The 20383-nt window shown below is 35.2% G+C and overlaps 1 protein-coding gene across 5 annotated transcripts in view; it reads right to left on the reverse strand.

The window, feature by feature from the left end:
• ARHGAP32 (Rho GTPase activating protein 32) overlaps positions 1-20383 on the reverse strand; it is a gene marked incomplete at its 5' end in the record, with an annotated part of 299813 nt that overhangs the window by 186545 nt on the left and 92885 nt on the right. For 3 of the 5 annotated variants that reach the window (XM_082683941.1, XM_082683940.1, XM_082683939.1), the window contains one exon: positions 3843-3951. In XM_082683941.1, coding sequence (XP_082540067.1) covers positions 3843-3947 — 105 coding nt within the window. Of the gene's footprint in view, positions 1-3842; positions 3952-4597; positions 4669-20383 lie in introns of those variants that run through there. The other 2 variants (XM_082683944.1, XM_082683942.1) reach the window with 2 other exon arrangements.

Raw genomic sequence — 20383 nt, forward strand, 5'->3', positions numbered from 1 at the left:
TAAAGCTTCAGAATACAAAATCATTAAAAGAGTTGTGTTTCTACACACTCACAGAGAGCCGGAGTACTGAGCATTTTTTCAGTGGGATGCTAGTACCTTTAGGGATTCATTGATCTGAAAGAGGGTGTGGGGCTTGTCTTTGCTGAGACTATTTTCCATCTCTGCAGAGAAGTTAACTTGCAGAAAACTAATAGTACAAATAATTCCTGTCCACAAAAATGCAAATTGTGTCTAGTGGAACTAAAGAGTTTTGCCAGCTTTTGCATCCATTTGCATCTATTTTAGCTTGATTAATCTCTAACAGTAAGGCACTCTGAATTCTCCTTTGAACGAAATCTCCTTTGAATCGAGTTGTAACACTTCACTGGTTCCTTCATTAGTTAATGGAGTTAAATATCCTCGGCATGTGTTCATTTTATATTTGTATGAGAGTCATGATTATATCTTCGTAAACTTTATCCTTCAATAAAATGAATAAAAGATTATCTCTATCCTTTCTCAAAAACTCACAATATAGTAAAAGGAAACAGAAACATCCGTAATTAACTAGAATGAGATGAAGTATTAAGACCTGGATATGAACAACATACTATAAGAAGTAAAATCAAAACATTTGGTTCTATTTTTATTTTTATTTTATTTTATTTTTCTATCTGAAAGGTTTCAGAAAGCCTTACATCTTAAGTTACAATTATATAAGGAAGGGGCCAAAACTTGGGCCAACCCAGCCCAATTCTTGTTTTTGTATAGTCCATAAGCTAACATTTTTAAATGTATGGGGGAACAAACAAACAAAAAAAAGAGGATGATTATCTAATGACATGTGAAAATTACAAAAAATTCAAATATGTGTCCATAAATAAAGCTTTATTGGAACATAGCCACACTCATTTATGTAATATCTATGGCTACTTTCATGTTACAGTGACAGAGCTGAGTAGCTGTGAGAGAGACCTTACGAGCCACTCATCAATTCATACTGCGGCTCAGCACACCATACACCGTACTATGAAGCTAGAACACAGCAGCATTGCAAGTTCCCCATGTATCACCATACCACGTGCTTAAAATCACTAATTTGTACACAATATATCAAAAATAAGCCAAGAAGAGATAAGTGGACTACCCATGTCATGCTTTTAAGACATAGGAGAATGTGGGTTTCGTTATCAAATAAGATCGCAAAAAAACTGTGTTTATTATGTGCTGACACTACAGCCGTGCTAAAAGAAAGAATATAGATCAAACATCACCAACTATGCACTCACCACAATATTCTCAACTCACAGGAAAACAACAATCTGAAAAGTCAGAAAACTCTAAAACGGAGTAAGTGTGTAAAGCATCACACAAAATTAAAATTTCTTCACAAAAATAAAAACAAGGCTGCATCCAGAGTAAATTCTCAAGTAGATCACTTGTCAGCAGAGCAAGGAAAGCCACTGGCTAATGGTGAATCAATTAAATCATGTTTGACTGTAGCAAAGAAATCCAGAGAAAACAAACTGATGTAAGCCTAATAGTCTTTCAGTAAGTACAGGCTTGAATACGCTTGAGGGCATTGAGAGCAAAATTAAGAGTCAATATGAAAATGAGGCAAAATGATTTCAAGTGGTTTCCCTTAACTCTTGATGAGTCAACAAACGTAACCAATACTGTGAAGCTGCTAAGGAGTCAATGCGACTTTAAAGTGGCTGAAGAATTAGCCCCATGTGCAGTCTGCCTAGGACAACTACAGCTGACAATGTTCTGAAATAAATTCAACAAACATTCATTCAGTGCAAGTGGAATCTACTAAGATACTTCATGCCAATTTTGGTAAAAAATATGGGTGAAACGGAAAAAGTTCAGTTGGACCTGTTTTCGATCTCTGTTAACAAATGCTAACTGGTTTTTATAATTAAGTTTTCGCTGCATATTTGATGCTATTTCTCACTGAATCTAACCTAAAATTGCAAAGCAAAACATAGCTTATGAGAAACACTGATCAATGCTAGAATCACAATCATGAGCTGTCATACATATTTTCCAACATACCAAACACTAAAACAAGAAGAGAGATCTCCATTACCACAAAAATTTGCAGTGAACATATTTTCTGAACTCAAACTACAGTTCCAGCAAGGTTTTTCGGAAAATGTCCACACTGCAAAATCCATTTAACTTTGCAATGGAGCAGCTTCAACCTCATCTTTAATGGGATGTTTGTAATATTATGTTATACTAAAAGGTCAATATCAAGAGAAGAATCTAATAGAATTCTATAAATGCTTTCCAAGAGAAAAATATGCTCAATTAAAATCACATGCTCATGAACTGGTTGGGATACGTATTTGGCAATTCCTGAGTGAAAAGGCATTTTCAAAAATCAAATATGTAAAAAATCATTACAGATCATCAGTGACATGAATATTTGCATTCAAATTTTGGTGGTAAGAAACATTAACTTTACTACAATTTAGTAAAATGTTATTCTTCACAAAAAAAATTTCACCATTCTTATTAACAGACCCAAACCACAAAAAGTTGTAACAGATTAAATGTGTATCTCAAACCATCCTGTATAAAACTACACTGAATAGGATTTTTCTACCCAATCCCCAATAAAAAGTGCTTTTCCAAAAAAAAAAAAAAAAAAGTGCTTTTCCAGCATTTCAGTAAATGTAACTCCATTCTTCAGGTTGATTAAGCCAAAAAATGTAGTCACCTTTAACATCTCTTTAGCTCACTCTCTAACATCCCACTAATCCACAAAAACAGTAGGTTTTATCTGCAGAACTCTCTCTAGAATCTAACCATTTTTCACCTTATCTACCATTCCAGTTCAAGCTACTGTTACTGTTCACCTATAATAATAACCTTCTAACTGGTCTTATTTCTTCTTTTGCCTCCCTTTTTAGCCTATTCACAGAAATCAGAGACTTCCTTTAAAATTTTAAGACAGATCATGTCACTTTTCAGCCAAAAATCCTTCAATGGTTTCCCATCTCACTCAGCAAAGAAACCAAAGTCTTTATAAAGTACCACAGGAAACTACATGATCTGCTCTCTATCCACCCAAACCACTCTCTGGCCTCATCTCCTTCTACTTTCCCCTGGCTTGTTCAATTTCAGCCACATGTCCTACTTGCGTTTCCTCCAGCTTACTTTTTCTTTTCTTTTTTTTTTTTTTTTAAGATTTTATTTATTTATTTGAAAGAGAGACAGTGAGAGAGAACATGAGTGAGGAGAAGGTCAGAGGGAGAAGCAGACTTCCCATGGAGCTGGGAGCCTGATGTGGGACTCGATCCTGGGACTCCAGGATCATGACCTGAGCCGAAGGCAGTCGTCCAACCAACTGAGCCACCCAGGCGCCCCAGCTTACTTTTTATTCCTATGCGATAGCCTTTAACTTGTCCTTCCAATGCCTAAAATTATGTTTCCAGATAAGCACACTACTCACTCCCTCACATCCTTCTGCTCAAATTTTACCTTCTCCCAGAGGCCTTCTGTGGCCTCTATTATAAAGCTACCAACCATCCTTTCCCACGTTATCCTACCACTCTGTAACTCCACTACTCTGCATAAATTTCTACAATAGCACCTACCATCATTTGACATACTATATACTTAATTATTTCCGTCTCCTCTTAAACCATTAAAATATAAGCTGCCTGAAGGCAGGAAGCTGGTGTGTTTTGCTCAGGGCTCTGCACACATTGCTTAGAAGAGATTATTTGCTCAATAGCTACTTTCTGAATAAAATAAGAAAGCAACACTAAAAAAGTTCATAAGGATTCATCAGTTCCTTCTCCTTATAGAAGTAAACTATATACACATATATATGCATAAAACTGATTTACCATCGTGCTAAGTGTTTCTTCCCAATCAGGCCGCTCTCGAGGGTGAACATTTCTATGTAGTTCTGGGACAAAATCATCCTCTTCAGAATGTACCGAAGACTTCATCTTCCTAGAGATAAAAACATGAGAGACTATGGTAAGAAGTCCCAACTGTAGGAAAACCTTCCAGTAATTATAATTCAAAAAATAGAAAATTATGTCAGATTTGAAGTTTAATTAACAGCTTTAGTGGTTAGTACTGATTCCCCATTTGTACTCTGGCCTTCAGGTATTTTTCTTAATGTACCTGATACCCACTTTTATTCCAAAAGATAAATGTAAAGTTAATAATTTTGTAATTCTCATGGTCTGTGGTAATTATCATGTAAGACAGATTTTATCTGTTTAACCCAGTAGGAACCTAGAAAAGATTTGCAACAGCCACCAATATTAATGGAACTGTGCTAAGCATTAGTAAAATTCCAGGATTAATAAAATTCTAGGAATATAGCAGTGTATTGATTAGTAAAATTCTAGGAATATAGCCTAAGAAATTCCAGGAATATACACTCTCAAGAACAACAGTGAAGGCTAAACAAAACATAAGAAACAACTTTTCTAAAGGCACAGGAAAGCAATCAATACAAGTAGGAGCTCTGGGGCTACATTCTCTGAGAGCTTACAAAGCAAATTCCACATTTAAATATTACTTTTGTATAAGAGATTTTCTAAATCAATAATGAAAATAAGGCCCGAGCATAATATTGTAGGCTTACTGGACTAAGCTGGCAGAGGTTGTAAGCTGCAGTTGCCAAAGCAGATGGGGCTTCAGTGTGACAAATGACCCCTAAAAAGACGTGTAGAGAAAGAACCCATAAATCTACATGGAAATTCCCCTGAAACCATTAATTAATACCAGAGCCTACAAGTATGCAGGACAAGATGCTGAGAAACCTATCCAAAAACATCTGATAGGCAACTAAAGAGCCAATAGGACAATTCTGCAGCCCAGTCATGCTGTAGAGATGGAGGCCGGCAAGCAAGCACTGTCAAGATGGAGGAGCATTGAAAAAAGAAAAGAAACCCTGGGCTCCTGAGACTCCAGAAAAGCCATGCCTTAGGAGTAAGGACAAACTAGCAATATATGAACTCTAATAAATCCAAAAACCAAGACTTTATAGCATTAGAACTGCCAGTTAAAAAATAACAATAATAATAACTCTCTTCAGAGGAAAATAACATTCTACAGACCCTCTGCAAATATTTTACCCAATCTAGTATCCAATAAACATTACAAGGCATGCTTTAAAAAAATTAAAAATAAATGTTAATTAACATAAACAAATCAGCAAAAATTGGGGAAAAAGTCAAAACAGAGACTCACATTTGTTTCAGACTTTAAAATTATCAGAAAGGGACTTTAAAATGCTTATGATGGAGTTCTGCCTTCTGCTTATGATGTAGTGAAAGCTGTAAAAAGCACTGCATCCAGCCAAACAAGACAAAAGGAAAGATAACCTAAGAAATCATAACTTTCTCGGATATATCAGAAAACTGAGGCAACCAGCTAGTCTGAACACTAAAGACAGGACTCTCCACGATGAGCTGGTTCGCAAGCAATTATTGCTTAGAGCAAAGCAGGAAAGAAGACAGAAGCTAGTAAGAAGAAATCAGTTAAATTCTCACCAAGTTTTATCAAGTTTTAAATCAAAACTAAAAACATTTATGATTATTACATTCAATAACATTTTTTAAAACTAGATGAAAAGATTAAGAATTTTAAGAGACAATTGGAATCTGCAAAACAATCAAATGCCCATCCTGAAATTGAAAAATGCAGCATCTGAAATTAAGAAGTCACTGGATGGGTTTAACAGAACAACTGATATGGCTAAAAGAGAGAATTAGTGAACTAGAAGACAGCTCAGTAGAAAATATCCACCCTGGCGCAGACAAATAAAAAAGAGAAATACACAAAACAACACAAAACATGAGACTTGACTAAGGTCTCAAATATGTCTAAATCAGAAAATCAGAGACAAGGGAGATGATGAAAAAGAAAACAAGACAACAGCAATATTTGAAAAATAATGGCTAAAATGTTTTCAAAACTTTCAGAAGTCATCAAGTAGAGATTCAAAAAGTCCAATGTCCATTAAGCAGGATAAAAAAAAATTCGACATATCTTACAACTTATTAAAATACCCCAAATTTACTTAAAAAACAAAGTACTACTTGAAATTCTTAAAAGTAGCCAGAGAATAAAAGACAGGTTGACTTCAAAGACACAACGATAACAATGTAGGAGGACATTTCGATGGAAATGAAAAGACAATGGAGTAAACCTTCAGCATAGTAAGAGGAAAAAATAGTGCCAAACTAAAATCCTCTAACAACATTCATTAAGTCATCCATTAAAAAGGCAGGGAAAATGGGGTGCCTGGGTGGCTCAGTTGGTTAAGTGTCTAACTCTTTGTATCAGCTCAGGTCTTGATCTCAGGGTCAGGAGTTCAGGCTCCAAATAGTGGGCATGGAGTACACTTAATTAAAAAAAAAAAAGTAGGGGAAATAAGTTATTTTCAACAAAAGCTGAAAAAAATTATCATCAAGAAACCTACAATAAAAGAAATAGTAGAGTTCTTCTGACTGAAGGACACTGAGCCTTCAGTCAGAAAACTACAGAAATTTATGAAAAGGACAAGGAAAAGGTGAGAAAGTATAAGTAAATAATGGTTTACAAACTGACACAGAAATAAAAACAGTATCCTATAAGTTTTATAATAGACATAAAAAAGCACAAAGGATAGGAGAGACATATGCAGTCAATTAATACAGAAATTCTCAATTGGGTAGGAAATGAAATAAGCACTATTTTAGAAATGAATATGGTTTGACCTTCACAGTAACTATTAGAATAATAGTAAATAAATGTATAACTAAAAACCTAAAAACAGAAAATCTTTCAGAATAAAGCATATTTGATTAACCCAAAAGAAAGCAGAGAAAGGAAGAATAAAGGTACAAAGAATGAATAAGACGAATTAAAAAATAAGTATGAAGGTGGCAGAATTCAATTCAAACACATTATTAATAATTATTAAAATGACCAGACTAGTTAACAAGCATTGGAGCAACTGGAACCTTCATTTATAGCTGGTAGGAATTGAAATTGTGCAGCCACTATAGAAAAAGTTTGGCAGTTTCTCAAAATATTAAATAGAAAATACCATATAATTCAGCAATTCCATTTCTAGATATTTAACAAAGAAAAATAAAAACATAGGTCCACCATGAATTTATACATGAATATTCATACCAGTATTCTTTATAATATACAAAAAGTAGAAACAACCAAAATGGTAATTACCTGAAGAATGGACAAACAAAATGTACCAATCTATATAATAAAATATTATTCAACCATAAAAACAAAAAGAATGAAATCCTGACTCATGCTACCATGAGAATGAACAGTTAAAACATGCTAAATGAAAGAAGTCAGACACAAAAGACCGTATGTTTTATTATTGCATATATATATAAAATGTCCAAAAATAATAAAATTCACAGAAGACAAAAGTATACCTGGTGGCTGCCATGGGCTGGGAAGAGGAAGACATAGAAAATTATCACAGGCATACCTCATTTCATTTCTCTTCATTCTATGACACTTCACAGATACTGCATTTTTTAAAAAATTGAAGGTTTGTGGCAACCCTGTGTCAAGGTAAGGTATCAGCACCATTTTTCCAACAGCATTTGTTCACTTCATGTCTCTGTTACGTTTGAGTAATTCTAGTAGTTCAAACTTTTTCATGGCTATTGTATTTGTTATGGTGATCTGTGATCTATTATCTCCGATTTTATCGTAATAATTGTTCTGGGATGCCACCAACTATGGCTACACAAGATGCCGAACCTATTAAATGCATTTTTCTGATCCCTCCACCAACTGGCCATTGTGTTCTGACTGTTCCACCAACCAGCCATTCTCCCCATCTCTCTCCCTCTCTTCATACCTCCCTATTCCAAGACAAAACAATATAGAAATTAGGCCAATTAATAACTCTAAGATAGCCTCTAAGTGTTCAAGTGAAAAGAAGAGTCAAATGTCTCTCACTTTATTTATTTGTTTGTTTGTTTATTTATTTTAGAAAAGGAGAGTGAGAGGGACAGGCAGAGGGCAAGGGAGAGAGAGAATCTTATAGCAGGCTCCACACCCAGCACAGAACCCAATGCGGGGCTTGATCTCACGACCCTGAAATCATGAACTGAGCCAAAATCAAGAGTCAAATACTTAAGCGACTGAGCGACCCAAGCAGTCCCTCTTTTCCCCAAATGTCTCTCACTTTATATCAACAGCTAGAACTTATTAAGTTTTGTAGAGAAATTTTGTCAAAAGCCAGGATAAGCCAAAAGCTAGGTCTTGTATGCCAAACAGCCAAGTTATGAATGCAAAGGAAAAATTCTTGCATTTCCTACTCAAATGAACACATGGATGATTAAAAAAGCAAAACAGCCTTATCACTCATATGGAGAAAAGTTTAGTGGTCTGGATAGAAGATCAAACCACCCGCAATATTCCCTTAAAACCAAAGCCTAATCCAGAGCAAGGCCCTAACTCTCTTCCATTCTGTGAAGGCTGAGAGAGAGGGGGAAGCTAGAGAAGAATCTGAAACTAGCAGAAGTTAATTCATGAAGTTTAAGGAAAGAAGCCAGCCATCTCCATAACAGTGCAAAATGAAGGAGCAAGTGCTAATGCAGAAGCTGTAGCAACTTACCCAGTAGATTTACTGAGGATAATTAGTGATGGTGGACACACTAAACAACAGATTTTCAATACAGACAAAACAGCCTTAAATTGGAAGAAGATGCCATCCAGAACTTTCATAGCTAGAGAGGACAGGTCAATGCTTGGCTTCAAAGCTTTAAAGGACAGACTGGCTCTCTTGTTAGGAGCTAATGCAGCTGGTGACTTTAAGTTGAAGCCAGTACTCATTTACCATTCTGAAAATGCTAAGACCCTTAAGAATTATACTAAATCTACTCTGCCTGTGCTCTGTAAATGTAATTTAAAAAAAAAAAAAGCCTGGGTGACAGCACATCTGTTTACAACATGGTTTACTGAATATTCTAAGCCCCATGTTGAGACATACTGTTCAGATTCCTTTCAAAACATTACTGCTCACTGACAATGCATCTAGTCATGCAAGAGGTATGACGGAGATGTACAATGAGATTATTGTTGTTTTCATTCCTGTCAATACAACATCCATTCTGCAGCCCTCGGATTAAGGAGTTATTTTCAATTTTCAAGTCTTATTGTTTAAAAAATACATTTCATAAGGCTCTAGCTGCCACAGAAAGTTAATTACTTCATTATGGGCAAAAAAATCCTGAAAATCTTCTGGAAAGGATTCAACATTCTAGATGCCATTAAGAACGTTCATTTGATTCACTGGAAGAAGTCAAAATATCAACATAAACAGGAGACTGGAAAAAGTTTTTTCTAACCCTCATAAATGACTCTGAGGGACTGAAGACTTGAAGTAAGTAACTACAGGTGTGATGGAAAGAAAAGAAAACTAGAATAGGAACTAAACCTAAAGATGGGACTGAACTGCTGCAATCTCATAATAAAACTTGAACAGGTAAGGAGTTGCTTTTACAGAGGAGCAAAGAAAGTGCTTTCTTGGGTGCCTGGTGGCTCAATGGGTTAAGCCTCTGCCTTTGACTCAGGTCATGATCTCAGGGTCCTAGGATTGAGCTCTCTGCTCAGCAGGGAGCCTGCTTCCCCCTCTCTCTCTCTGCCTGCCTCTCTGCCTACTTGTGATCTCTCTCAAATAAATAAATAAATAAAATCTTGAAAGAAAGAAAGAAAGAAAGAAAGAAAGAAAGAAAGAAAGAAAGAAAGAAAGGAAGAGGTTTCTTGAGATAGGATCTACTCCTGATGAAGATTCTGTTAACATTGTTGAAATGACAACAGAAGACTTTGATTATCCCATAAACTTAGTTGACAAGGCAGCAGCAGGACTTGAGAGGACCAACTCCAGTCGTGAAAGAAGTTCTACTGTGGTTAAAATGCTATCAAACACCATCACATGCAACAGAGAAATCATTCATAAAAGGAAAACTGAATCGCTGAAGCCAAGTTCCATGTTGTCTTTTGTCAAAAAAGTTGCTACAGCCACCTCAACCTTTAGCAACTACCACTCTGATCAGCCGGCTGCCACTAAGGCAAGACACTCCATCAGCAAAAAGATTACAACTTGCTGAAAGTTCAAATGATGAGTAGCATTATTTAGCAATAAAATATTTGTTAACTAAGGTATGTATGTTTTTTTAGAGATAATGCTATTGCTCACCTAATAAACTACAATATAGTTTAAACATAAACTTTACATGCACTAGAAAACAAAGAAATTCATTTGATTCACTTTAGTGTGATACTCACTTTATTGTGGTGGTCTGGAACCAAACTCATAATGTCTCTGAGGTATGTCTGAACTAATAAGTAAGAGATTTCTTTCTGAAATATTCAATAATTAGATAATGATAATGGTTGTGCAACTTCGTGAATATACTAAAGCCACTTAACTGTATACTTTACAGATGCAAATTATATCTTAATAAAAAATTAAATGGACTAAAAATTCTAATTAAAATACTCAAAGGGGGACATTTCATGGTAAAAATGTTAAGAAAACAGGGCATCTGGGGCTCAGTCGGTTAAGCCTCTGCCTTCAGCTCAGGTCATGGTCCCAGGCTCCTGGGATCAAGCCCCATCAAGTAGGGGCTTCCTGCTCAGCAGTGAGTCTGCTTCTCTCTCTCCATCGAACCTTCCCTCCCCCTGCTCATGCTCGCTCTCTCTCTTAAATGAATAAATAAAAAATCTTTTTTAAAAAAGTGTCAAGCATGATATAATAAACAAAAGCAAAACCTAAAAGAACTAAAAAGAAAATAAATAAATCCACAATTACAGTTGAGATATCTCTCAGTGACCAATAGAATAAGATAAAAAAATGTCCTAAGTATATAGATCTGAACAACCTAACTTTTCAACCTGAACTAGAACATTGAACCTAACAACTGCAGAATATAAGCCCTTTTCAACAGCATATTAAACATTTACCAAAAGACCATAATCTAGGTAATGAAGCAGGTCTCAAAAAATAAAAGGAATTTAAATCATGAACGAAGTGTTTTGTGACCAGCACAGAACTGTACTAAAAATCAATTACTGGAGAATAACTAGAAATTCTCCCAAATGTATGGAAATTACAAAACACAATTCTGAGTATTCATGAATTGAATACATGAAATCACAGTGAAAATGAGAACATATTTTTATCTGAATGGTAATAAAAATACAACAGATAAAAACGTGTAAGACACAACTAAAACAGCAAATTTCAGACCTCTAAGTGTACATTACTGAAAATAAGGCAAGTTGAAAGCAAATGTTCTAAGTCTCTATTGCAAAAAGCTAGAAAAAGAATAGCAAATTATTCCAAGAAAGTAGAAAGAAGAAAAAAAGTGTTTAAGTAAAAAATCAGTGAAATAGAAAGCCGACTCTTTGAAAGGTTAATAAAATAGATAACACCAAGAAGTTTCATCAAGGAAAAAACAGAACACAGAATATAAACAATGAAAGGAGAGTTACAACTAGAAAGCCTACAGACAAAAAGATTCTGAGGACAATTATATAAACAACTTTATTCCATATAGGTGTGAATTTCCATTGAAATGGGGAAATTTCCTTAAGAACACAACTTACCAAAACTGAAACAAGAAACCAAATAATTGTGAAAAGGCCTATAGCTATTAACAAAGCTGAATCTGTGAGAAAACTCCAGACCCAAATGTATTCATTGGTGAGTTCTTTCCAACATTCAAGGAATAAATTATAGCGATATTATATTCCTCCAGAGTATAAAAACAAAAGGAAGATCCCTTTTCAACCTGTTCCATGAAGTTAGGATAGTCTTCATAACAAAATGGGACAAAGACATTAATAGAAAAGAAAACTGTAGGTCAGTATTATTAACATAGCTGCAGAACTTCTAAACAAAGTAGTAACAAATCAAACCCACTGGTTTACAAAAAGGATATATAATACCATTTCCAAGTAAGTTTTAGTCCAAAATGCAAACTGTTTTATCATTCTAAAATCAACTGCTATAACTGACCATATGATTAAAATAAAGGAATAAAAACATTGTCATTTTAATAGGTAAAATTTAATACCTATTCATAATTTTTCTAGATATAGATAGATACATGAACGTTATTAAAACACACACACAAATAACATCATAGTTAATGGTGAATACTGATGCTCTCCTTATGATAGGCATGGTTAATAAGGTCATAAACAAGAGAAGAATGTCTTCTATACAACATTACACTTGATGTCTTAGTTTTTTTTTTAAAGAGGGGAGTCTGGGTGGCTCAGTGGTTAAGTGGCTGCCTCCGGCTCAGGTCATGGTCCCAGGGTACTGGGATCAAGCCCACATGGAGGCTCCCTGCTCAGCGGGAAGCCTGTTTCTCCTCTCCACTTCCCCTGCTTATGTTCCCTCTCTCCTGTGTCTCTCTCTGCCAAATAAATAAATAAAATCTTTTTAAAAAAAAATAAAAATAAGTACAAGAGAAAGAAAAAGAAATAAAAGGTAAAAAAATTAGAAGGGAAGGCTCCTGGGTGGCTCAGTCAGTTAAGCATTGAACTCGATGTTGCCCAGGTCTCGATCTCACAGTCTTGAGTTTAAGCCCTGCTTTGGGCTCCATGCTGGGCATGAAGCCTAACTTAGGAAGGGGAGGGGAGGAGAGAAAGGGAAGGAAGGAAAGGGAAGTAAGAAAGAAAGAAAGAAAGAAAGAAAGAAAGAAAGAAAGAAAGAAAGAAAGAAAGAAAGAAAGAAAGAAAAAATAGAATTCTCATCATTTAAAGATGACACAATGTGTTCAGCAGTTAGAATAAGATAATTCAGCAAAATCGCAGCAAAGAAGGTCAAATGCAAAAATCAAATGATTTATACATACTGTTATTATACATTTAATGGGGGGGAAGCCAAATACAATAGATAAGTAATTTACACTATTCTCCACGTAAAACTACACAGAAGTGAAAAAGAATCATTGCTGCCATCTGCAAGAAATGAATGAATCCCATAAGTGTTGAGAAGCAGAAGCCAGACAAAAGTACATGTTAATCTTAATAAATAAGTGTATCAAATCATCATTTTGACTATCTTAAGCAATATTATATGACAATTATAGCTGGGGAGGAAAGAGTACATATTGTATAATTTTATTTACATGAAGTTCAAGAACAGGCAAAACAAATCCACTGTAACAAAAGTCAGAATAATGGTTACCTCTGGGACAGGTATTGACTGGGAGGGGCAAGGGTTTTGTGGCATACTAACATTAATTTATATCTTGTTTTGGGCTGTGTTTACATGGATATATACATTTATATAAATTCTTCAAGCTATATACTCATGATTTATGCATTTTATTATATGTAAGTTATACCTTAATAAAAGTGTAAAATAAAAAGTCTGTTGGTAAATATTACACATTTTAAAAAGATTAAAATTATGTTTATATTGTATGTATTTTGTGTCATAGAACACTTAATCAACTCCATACAAACTTAATATCTATTTATTTAATTGATCCTTTTGTTCCATGCTTTTTAAACTATGGGCAAATTTTACCCTTAACATGATTAATTATAGTTTCAAATCTAACAGAAAAGACAGAGTGTTAAGATTACCAACCATAAAACCCAAAGAATCCCATGCTTTATTTACAAATTTTCTGTAAAACATCAGATTTGAACCTGCATATTTTCAAGCAAAAGGAAAAAGGAAAAAAAAAAAACTTTCCTCAAATTATGGGAACCAGCCTCACCATCCCATTCATTTAAAAATTATTTAAATCTCTGACACACACTTTATCTTTGTATGAATCTTGTTCACAGCTTGTGAAAAATTGTACTTGACAGTGTTAAATTCCACAGAGAAGTCCAAGTGACACATTGCCTGAGAAGCGTTTCCTAAGATACTGCTTACACTTGGGCATATCTTTTCTTGATCCCTGAAGTAAAACTCCAGGCACAATAGAATTTTATCTTTTTCCTTTTATTCCCTTAATCTTTGTTTGCATTTATTGCTGGTTCTTTGCTAAGTTTGGTTCTGGCTCTGTGACACTTCATGGCCAGGAAGTTGTTGCCCAATGGTACGGGAAATGATTAGAAAGTCATTTTATGGTCTGAGCATGTGGTGGTATTTGACAAATAAGAGACAGGCATCTACACTCTATCACAGACAAGAGAGAACTGAGTTCATGACTCAATTTATATCTGTCTGTTTGTGAAAGAATATGACTTAATTCCACCGCAGAGAAGAGCTCTTTCCGTGGGTATCAAGTTTGATATTCTATTTATTTTACCCATGGCTGAAGTGTAAAACTGAAGATGCAAGGTGTTAGTTATGTCTGCAACTAATAGTCATTAACCGTCATCATAAGGAGTAATATATCTTCCTACCTTCAGAGGATTCAATAAATTAGATTATATAGCTGCTTAAAATATTTTATATTTATCCTGGTTGGTTTATATACACTATTAAATGCTTATATAAACCCAGTATTCCCAGAATTCCCAGAAAATAAAGAAACTGATCTTGTAACACTAATGGAGTCAGCTGTTTTGGTGGTGAAAACAGAACAGAGGTTTGCTGAAGCCAGTGGAATTGAGTTGTAGTCACTTCCAGCTGAAAATAGCAGATATACTATAATTCTTAATAGGTATTATAATTTTATCAGACAGAAGTCCTGCCCAATTCCTAGCCATTAAGCTCCTCGCCTTATATATTCTTCCAGATTCTTTATGAATATACTATTCATATGTAATCTTTTCATGTCTTAAGAATATATCCATAACAAATCTGAAAGCAATGTATAAATATGGTCTTTGTGCAAAAAATAAAAGAACAGTTTTATTCCTCCATTACCAGCCCACTTTTTACTGAAAAGTATATTTACACACCAATATTTTCTAATATTTCCATAGTATTCTGATTTCCATAGGAGTATATAAAGAGCTTCTTTGCTGTTTTCACAACTGTATGATATCCCACTGTGTAGATATATTCCATAATTTAACCAGTACCCTACCAATAGATTCTTGAATTATTTCCAATTATTTAGTATTACAAGCAATGCTACAGTAAGTTTATAAACATGTTGTTTCTACACATGTGCATGTATATCTGAAGGATAAATTCTCAGTGATGAAAAATATCCTTTTGATATATTAGCCCATGTTTCTATTGGGACAGTCTTTTCTTACCTATTTTTAGTTCTTTATATATTAAAGAGATTAGTTCCTCATCTGTAATATGAGTTCTTAGTATTTTTCCCAGGTTGTCATTTGTCCTTGCTTATTTTTTGTAATACACGTTTTATATTTCATGTAGTTAGATTTTGTAACTCTTGCCTTTATGGGTTTTGCGTCCTAAATTATAGTTCTAAAAGCCTTCCCTGGCCCCCAATTTTTTTTTTAATTTTCCCATGTGTTCTTTTAAAATTTTTATGATTTCATTTAATACACTTGTATCTTTGATCATTTTGGAATTTATCCTTGCTAAGAGGCAGAACTTCAATATTTTTTTCCTACTGATGTGTATGCAGTTTCCCGCAAAGGACTTACTGAAGAGCACACATTGTCCCTATTCATTTTTGAGAAGCCATCTTTATCATATCTAAAGTCTTCCTATGTGTTTGAGTGTATTTTTCGGCTTTCCATTACATCCCATTATGCTTTCTTTTCAGGTACCAGCACCACAAGGTTTTAATTATAAAGACTTTATATTACAGTATCTGGTTGCATTAGCCCTTGCTTCTTTTCATCTTCCCAAAGTTTCTTGGTAAAGTTATTTAACCAAGATCAACCTATTGATCAGTTTGTCTAGGTTTTTTAAAAGCATTCTTATTATACATGAATTTATAACAAACTGACATCTTGGGGCGCCGTGGGTGGCTCAGTGGGTTAAAGCCTCTGTCTTCAGCTTGGACCACGGTCCCAGGGTCCTGGGATTGAGCCCCACATTGGGCTCTCTGCTCAGCAGGGAGCTTGCTTCCCCCCCCCCCCTCTCTCTCTCTGCCTGCCTCTCTGCCTGCTTATGATCTCTCTGTGAAATAAAGAAATAAATAAATTCTTTTTAAAAAAAAAAAGAAAGAAAAATAACATCTTGATGATACCGACTATTCCCAGCTATGAACAAGGTGTATCTTTTCATTTCTCCCAAACTTCTTTTATGTCCTTCAGTAATGCTTTATATTTTCTTCAAATACATCTTAGTTTCTCACTAAGTTTATTTCTGGGTATTTTATTTTTGTTCTTAAAATTGGCACCTTTTCACATCTTCTAACTAGTTACTATCTGATAATGTTATTTTTAGCGCTGTTCTGCAGGTAGGAAAATGCATTAACACATCTCAGTCACTCCAGATTTGGCAGACTGTTTTCTCCTGGAAGTTTCCACTTTATATCCTGCAGAAGACACCGAAACATGCCATTCACGTCTCTAGAGACCCACTAGACTGGATAACAGACACCAAGATTCGGCCTCACTGAATGCTCTCTTCAGAGGTTTCCTCTCAAAAGCCATGGAAAAAAGTACCAGGAGACTTCCAATTCAAGACTGCACATATGTTAAGAAACTAACCTCTACGTCTCTGAAAAGTCTCTGAGAGCTAAATAAAAAGAAATAAATCCTTAAGAGAATGATATGGGTAGAATCAGCAGGCCAGAGATCTTGATAATCTTTTGGAAGACAAAAATCAAGTGGGCTCCTACTGACTGGTAAACCAGAGAAAAACAGGCTGAAGGAGGTTACACTCCTACTTCTCCCCACAACAAAAGAGGTATCTGCCCCCAAGGGATTAATAAAAACTGTAAAATTACTCTGTAAAGAAATTAAACCATCAATTAGGACGACTAGGGCTCCTAATGTGGGTGTCTGCACCCACAAGAAGCTCTACGCATCGTGAGACTACTAAAGAAAACAGCTGAAGGAGGCAAAGAAGGGCCGAGATCTAGCTTAGAAGTTAAAAGCATAAATTCTGTTCAGTCAGAACAAACAGCACATGTACACCGAATGAATAAAGTCACAGAGCTAAAGAACACAACAGCATAAATGTATTATTTACATATGCCAGTGTATATGCTGTATCTATACACGAAAAACACTTAAAAATTATTTCCCTACTCAAACTGAATTTGGAAGATTGAATATTTTTTTTTAGTGGCCCAAAGAACAAGAAATACATCAAACCAAAAAATAAAAATGTAAAGAGAAATATACATTGAGTAAAGGACAGATTAAGCAGACTTCATATGCAAGAAATAGGTTCCACAAGAAGACAATTACTGAAAACAGAGGAGAGGCAACAATTAAATAAATAATAGGTAACAAAAAATCTGTCTCAACATGAAGGCCTGAATCTGAGGAATGAAAGTCACTGAGCTCTAAGCCGAAGAACTGATGATAAAACACATGTAGGAGCACCTGGGTGGCTCAGTGGGTTAAGCCTCTGCCTTCGGCTCAGGTCATGATCTCAGAGTCCTGGGATCGAGTCCCGCATGGGGCTCTCTCTGTTCGGCAGGGAGCCTGCTTCCTCCTCTCTCTCTGCCTGCCTCTCTCCCTAATTGTGATCTTTCTCTCTGTCAAATAAATTAATAAAATCTTTGAGGCGCCTGGGTGGCTCAGTGGGTTAAAGCCTCTGCCTTCAGCTCAGGTCATGATCCCAGGGTCCTGGATCAAGCCCCGCATCCAGCTCTCTGCTCAGCGGGGAGCCTGCTTCCATTCCACTCTCTCTGCCTGCTTCTCTGCCTACTTGTGATCCCTACCTGTCAAATAAATAAATAAAATCTTTTTAAAAAAATTTTTCAGGGGCACCTGGGTGGCTCAGTGGGTTAAGCCGCTGCCTTCAGCTCAGGTCATGATCTCAGAGTCCTGGGATCGAGTCCCGCATCGGGCTCTCTGCTCGGCAGGGAGCCTGCTTCCCTCTCTCTCTCTCTGCCTGCCTCTCCGTCTACTTGTGATTTCTCTCTGTCAAATTAATAAATAAAATCTTTAAAAAAAATTTTTTTTCAATTCAATTATTTAGATTTTAAAAAAATAATTCACCCATTTTTTTTCACACTTGTAAACTGAGCACAGAAAGAAACTATTAGAAGCATTCAGAGAGAAAGTATGAGTTACCTATGAAAGAAAAGATGGGTAAATGGCATGAGCATATGCAAGAAGTCAGAGTATGTGGCTCACAGAACTTATGTCAACAAAGTACTCAAGAAAATATCCACCAGGAAACAAATGAGCCAGAAGAGACACAAGATGGAAGATGATAAGAAGGAAATAACAGTAGGCACTAAGCAATGATACATTTAATTAGATCTGAATAAATGACACAAAAAAAAAAATTAAAACACCTTAGCAAAAAAATTAGGGTTTCTGGTAGCGTAAAATATTGGTAAATTTAAGAGTATCCAAAGGGACTGAAGGCAAGAAGATGGAAAAGTATTCTGCCAATCTTGTGTTAAAAGGTAGGGAGGTAGAGAAGAAAAGAGAACCATGGTAGGAAAAAGCAGCACACCTAAGTGGAAGAAATTTTTTGATTTTCAAACAATAAAGAAAATACAGATCGCAATATAAGCATGGAAAGGGAAGCTGATCATTAATGGTAAGTAAAAGTACATCAGATCTTCTAAAATTAAATATCTAGAAAGGTTTTGCTTGTTCTGATTTTAATCTTGCTAGGCTGTCACTTAATTTTTCTTTTTAAGGGAACTGACTATATTACATTTATAAACAGAGTTCTATACATTTCAGAGATTTTCATTTACTAGTTTAAACATGCAAATGACTGCTTAAGGGAGTTTTAATGTTTAAGTTAAATATAAAGGTTAACGAAAAATTGGTTTTTAGGAGCTTAAATAAATAACCTGATGGCCAGAACTTTCATATAGTTGTATATAGTTTCTCTACTCTAGGGCCCTTCTTAAACATCAAAAAACTCATACAGATAAATACAAGAAAGGTTCACCTTGGATTCCATCCCAAAGAATTTAATTACTGAAATACCAAGAAAGCCTTGTACCAGCATGCCTCATAGTTAAGACAAGATTTATTTCACAGATTATAAAGACAGCCTAAAGGCTAAACTCCACTACCACATAAAATTTTCTGAGATTAAGTGATGTTCACATCAGACTTCGCAGATCACAAAATAAATTTATTATCCTTATGATATTGGTAAGAGTATGTTTGGTAAAAATTATATTTTATGTTGTAAGAATATATTAAGGGCTAATTTATAATCTAGATCATAAATCCAGTGTTACAGAATATCACTTTTTATATATACACATCTTTTTTCACATCATATACAACAGATTATTAAAATGCCTATGAAAAGCCATAGACCATAAAATAGACCTGGTAATATATGTCTTTGGTTAATTGTTAATGCTACCTCTCCATCCTTCCAGGCTCATAAAAACTGACTGGGATGGTGGAGGGGCGCCTGGGTGGCTCAGTCGGTTAAGCATCCGACTCTTGATCTCAGCTCAGGTCTTGATCTCAGGATCGTGAGTTCAAGCTCTGTGTTGGACTCCACATTGGGTGTGAAGAGCCTACTGAAAAAAAAAAAAAATTGCTGACTGGGGATCCCAAAATCAATAATTTCTGAAGACAACAAAAGAAGAGTCACGGTATTAAAAGCTGGGAATTGTGAAATAGCTTTGTGGGCTTCCAGAGAAATTTAGCCAATCAAAATAAATCATTCTAGATCTAAAAGAAAAGCAAGAACCTAGAAGAAATATAATATCATATTCCAAGCCATTGTTACCTATTTGGACTGCTGCAGTATGTTCTAACTCACAGTATCATTTCATATAAGGCAGAAAATTAATAAAGCAACCAACTAACCAATCAAGTACATGAACTATTATTAGTTTTATGATGCTATAAACCAATAGCGACATTAAAAGAATTTAAAATATGTTCACCAAATCATCTAGTTTAACTGAAGTTGGAAGTTTCCCACTTAAAATCACATTATTATGGAGATGCAAGCAAAGATCTGATTGAGGTATCTGGGCATCTACAGACTGATTCTAGAAGTACATAGTTCTGTGGGGCACCTGAGTGGCTCAGTTCACTGAGCAAGAGACTCTTAGCTTTGTCTCAGGTCATGATCGCCAGGTTGTGGGATGAAGCCCATGTGCTCATTGTAGACTCTGCTTGGAATTCTCCCTCTCTCCCTCTGCCCCTCCCTCTGCTCATGCTCTAAATTAATTAATTAATTAAAATAAAAGTACACATTTCTAAAGATGTGGTTCAATTTTTCACTGTATCATCTGGGTTTTGAACTACATATCACACTTGCCAGTCTATGTATGTGTCAATAATACTAGAAAAGATTCAAGCAGATTATATGATAAACATTTATAACCTTAAATGCCAAAGAACCAGAACCTTTCATGACCATGAGTTA

This window comes from Mustela nivalis (assembly GCF_964662115.1).
Source record: "Mustela nivalis genome assembly, chromosome: 9".
NCBI lineage: Eukaryota > Metazoa > Chordata > Mammalia > Carnivora > Mustelidae > Mustela > Mustela nivalis.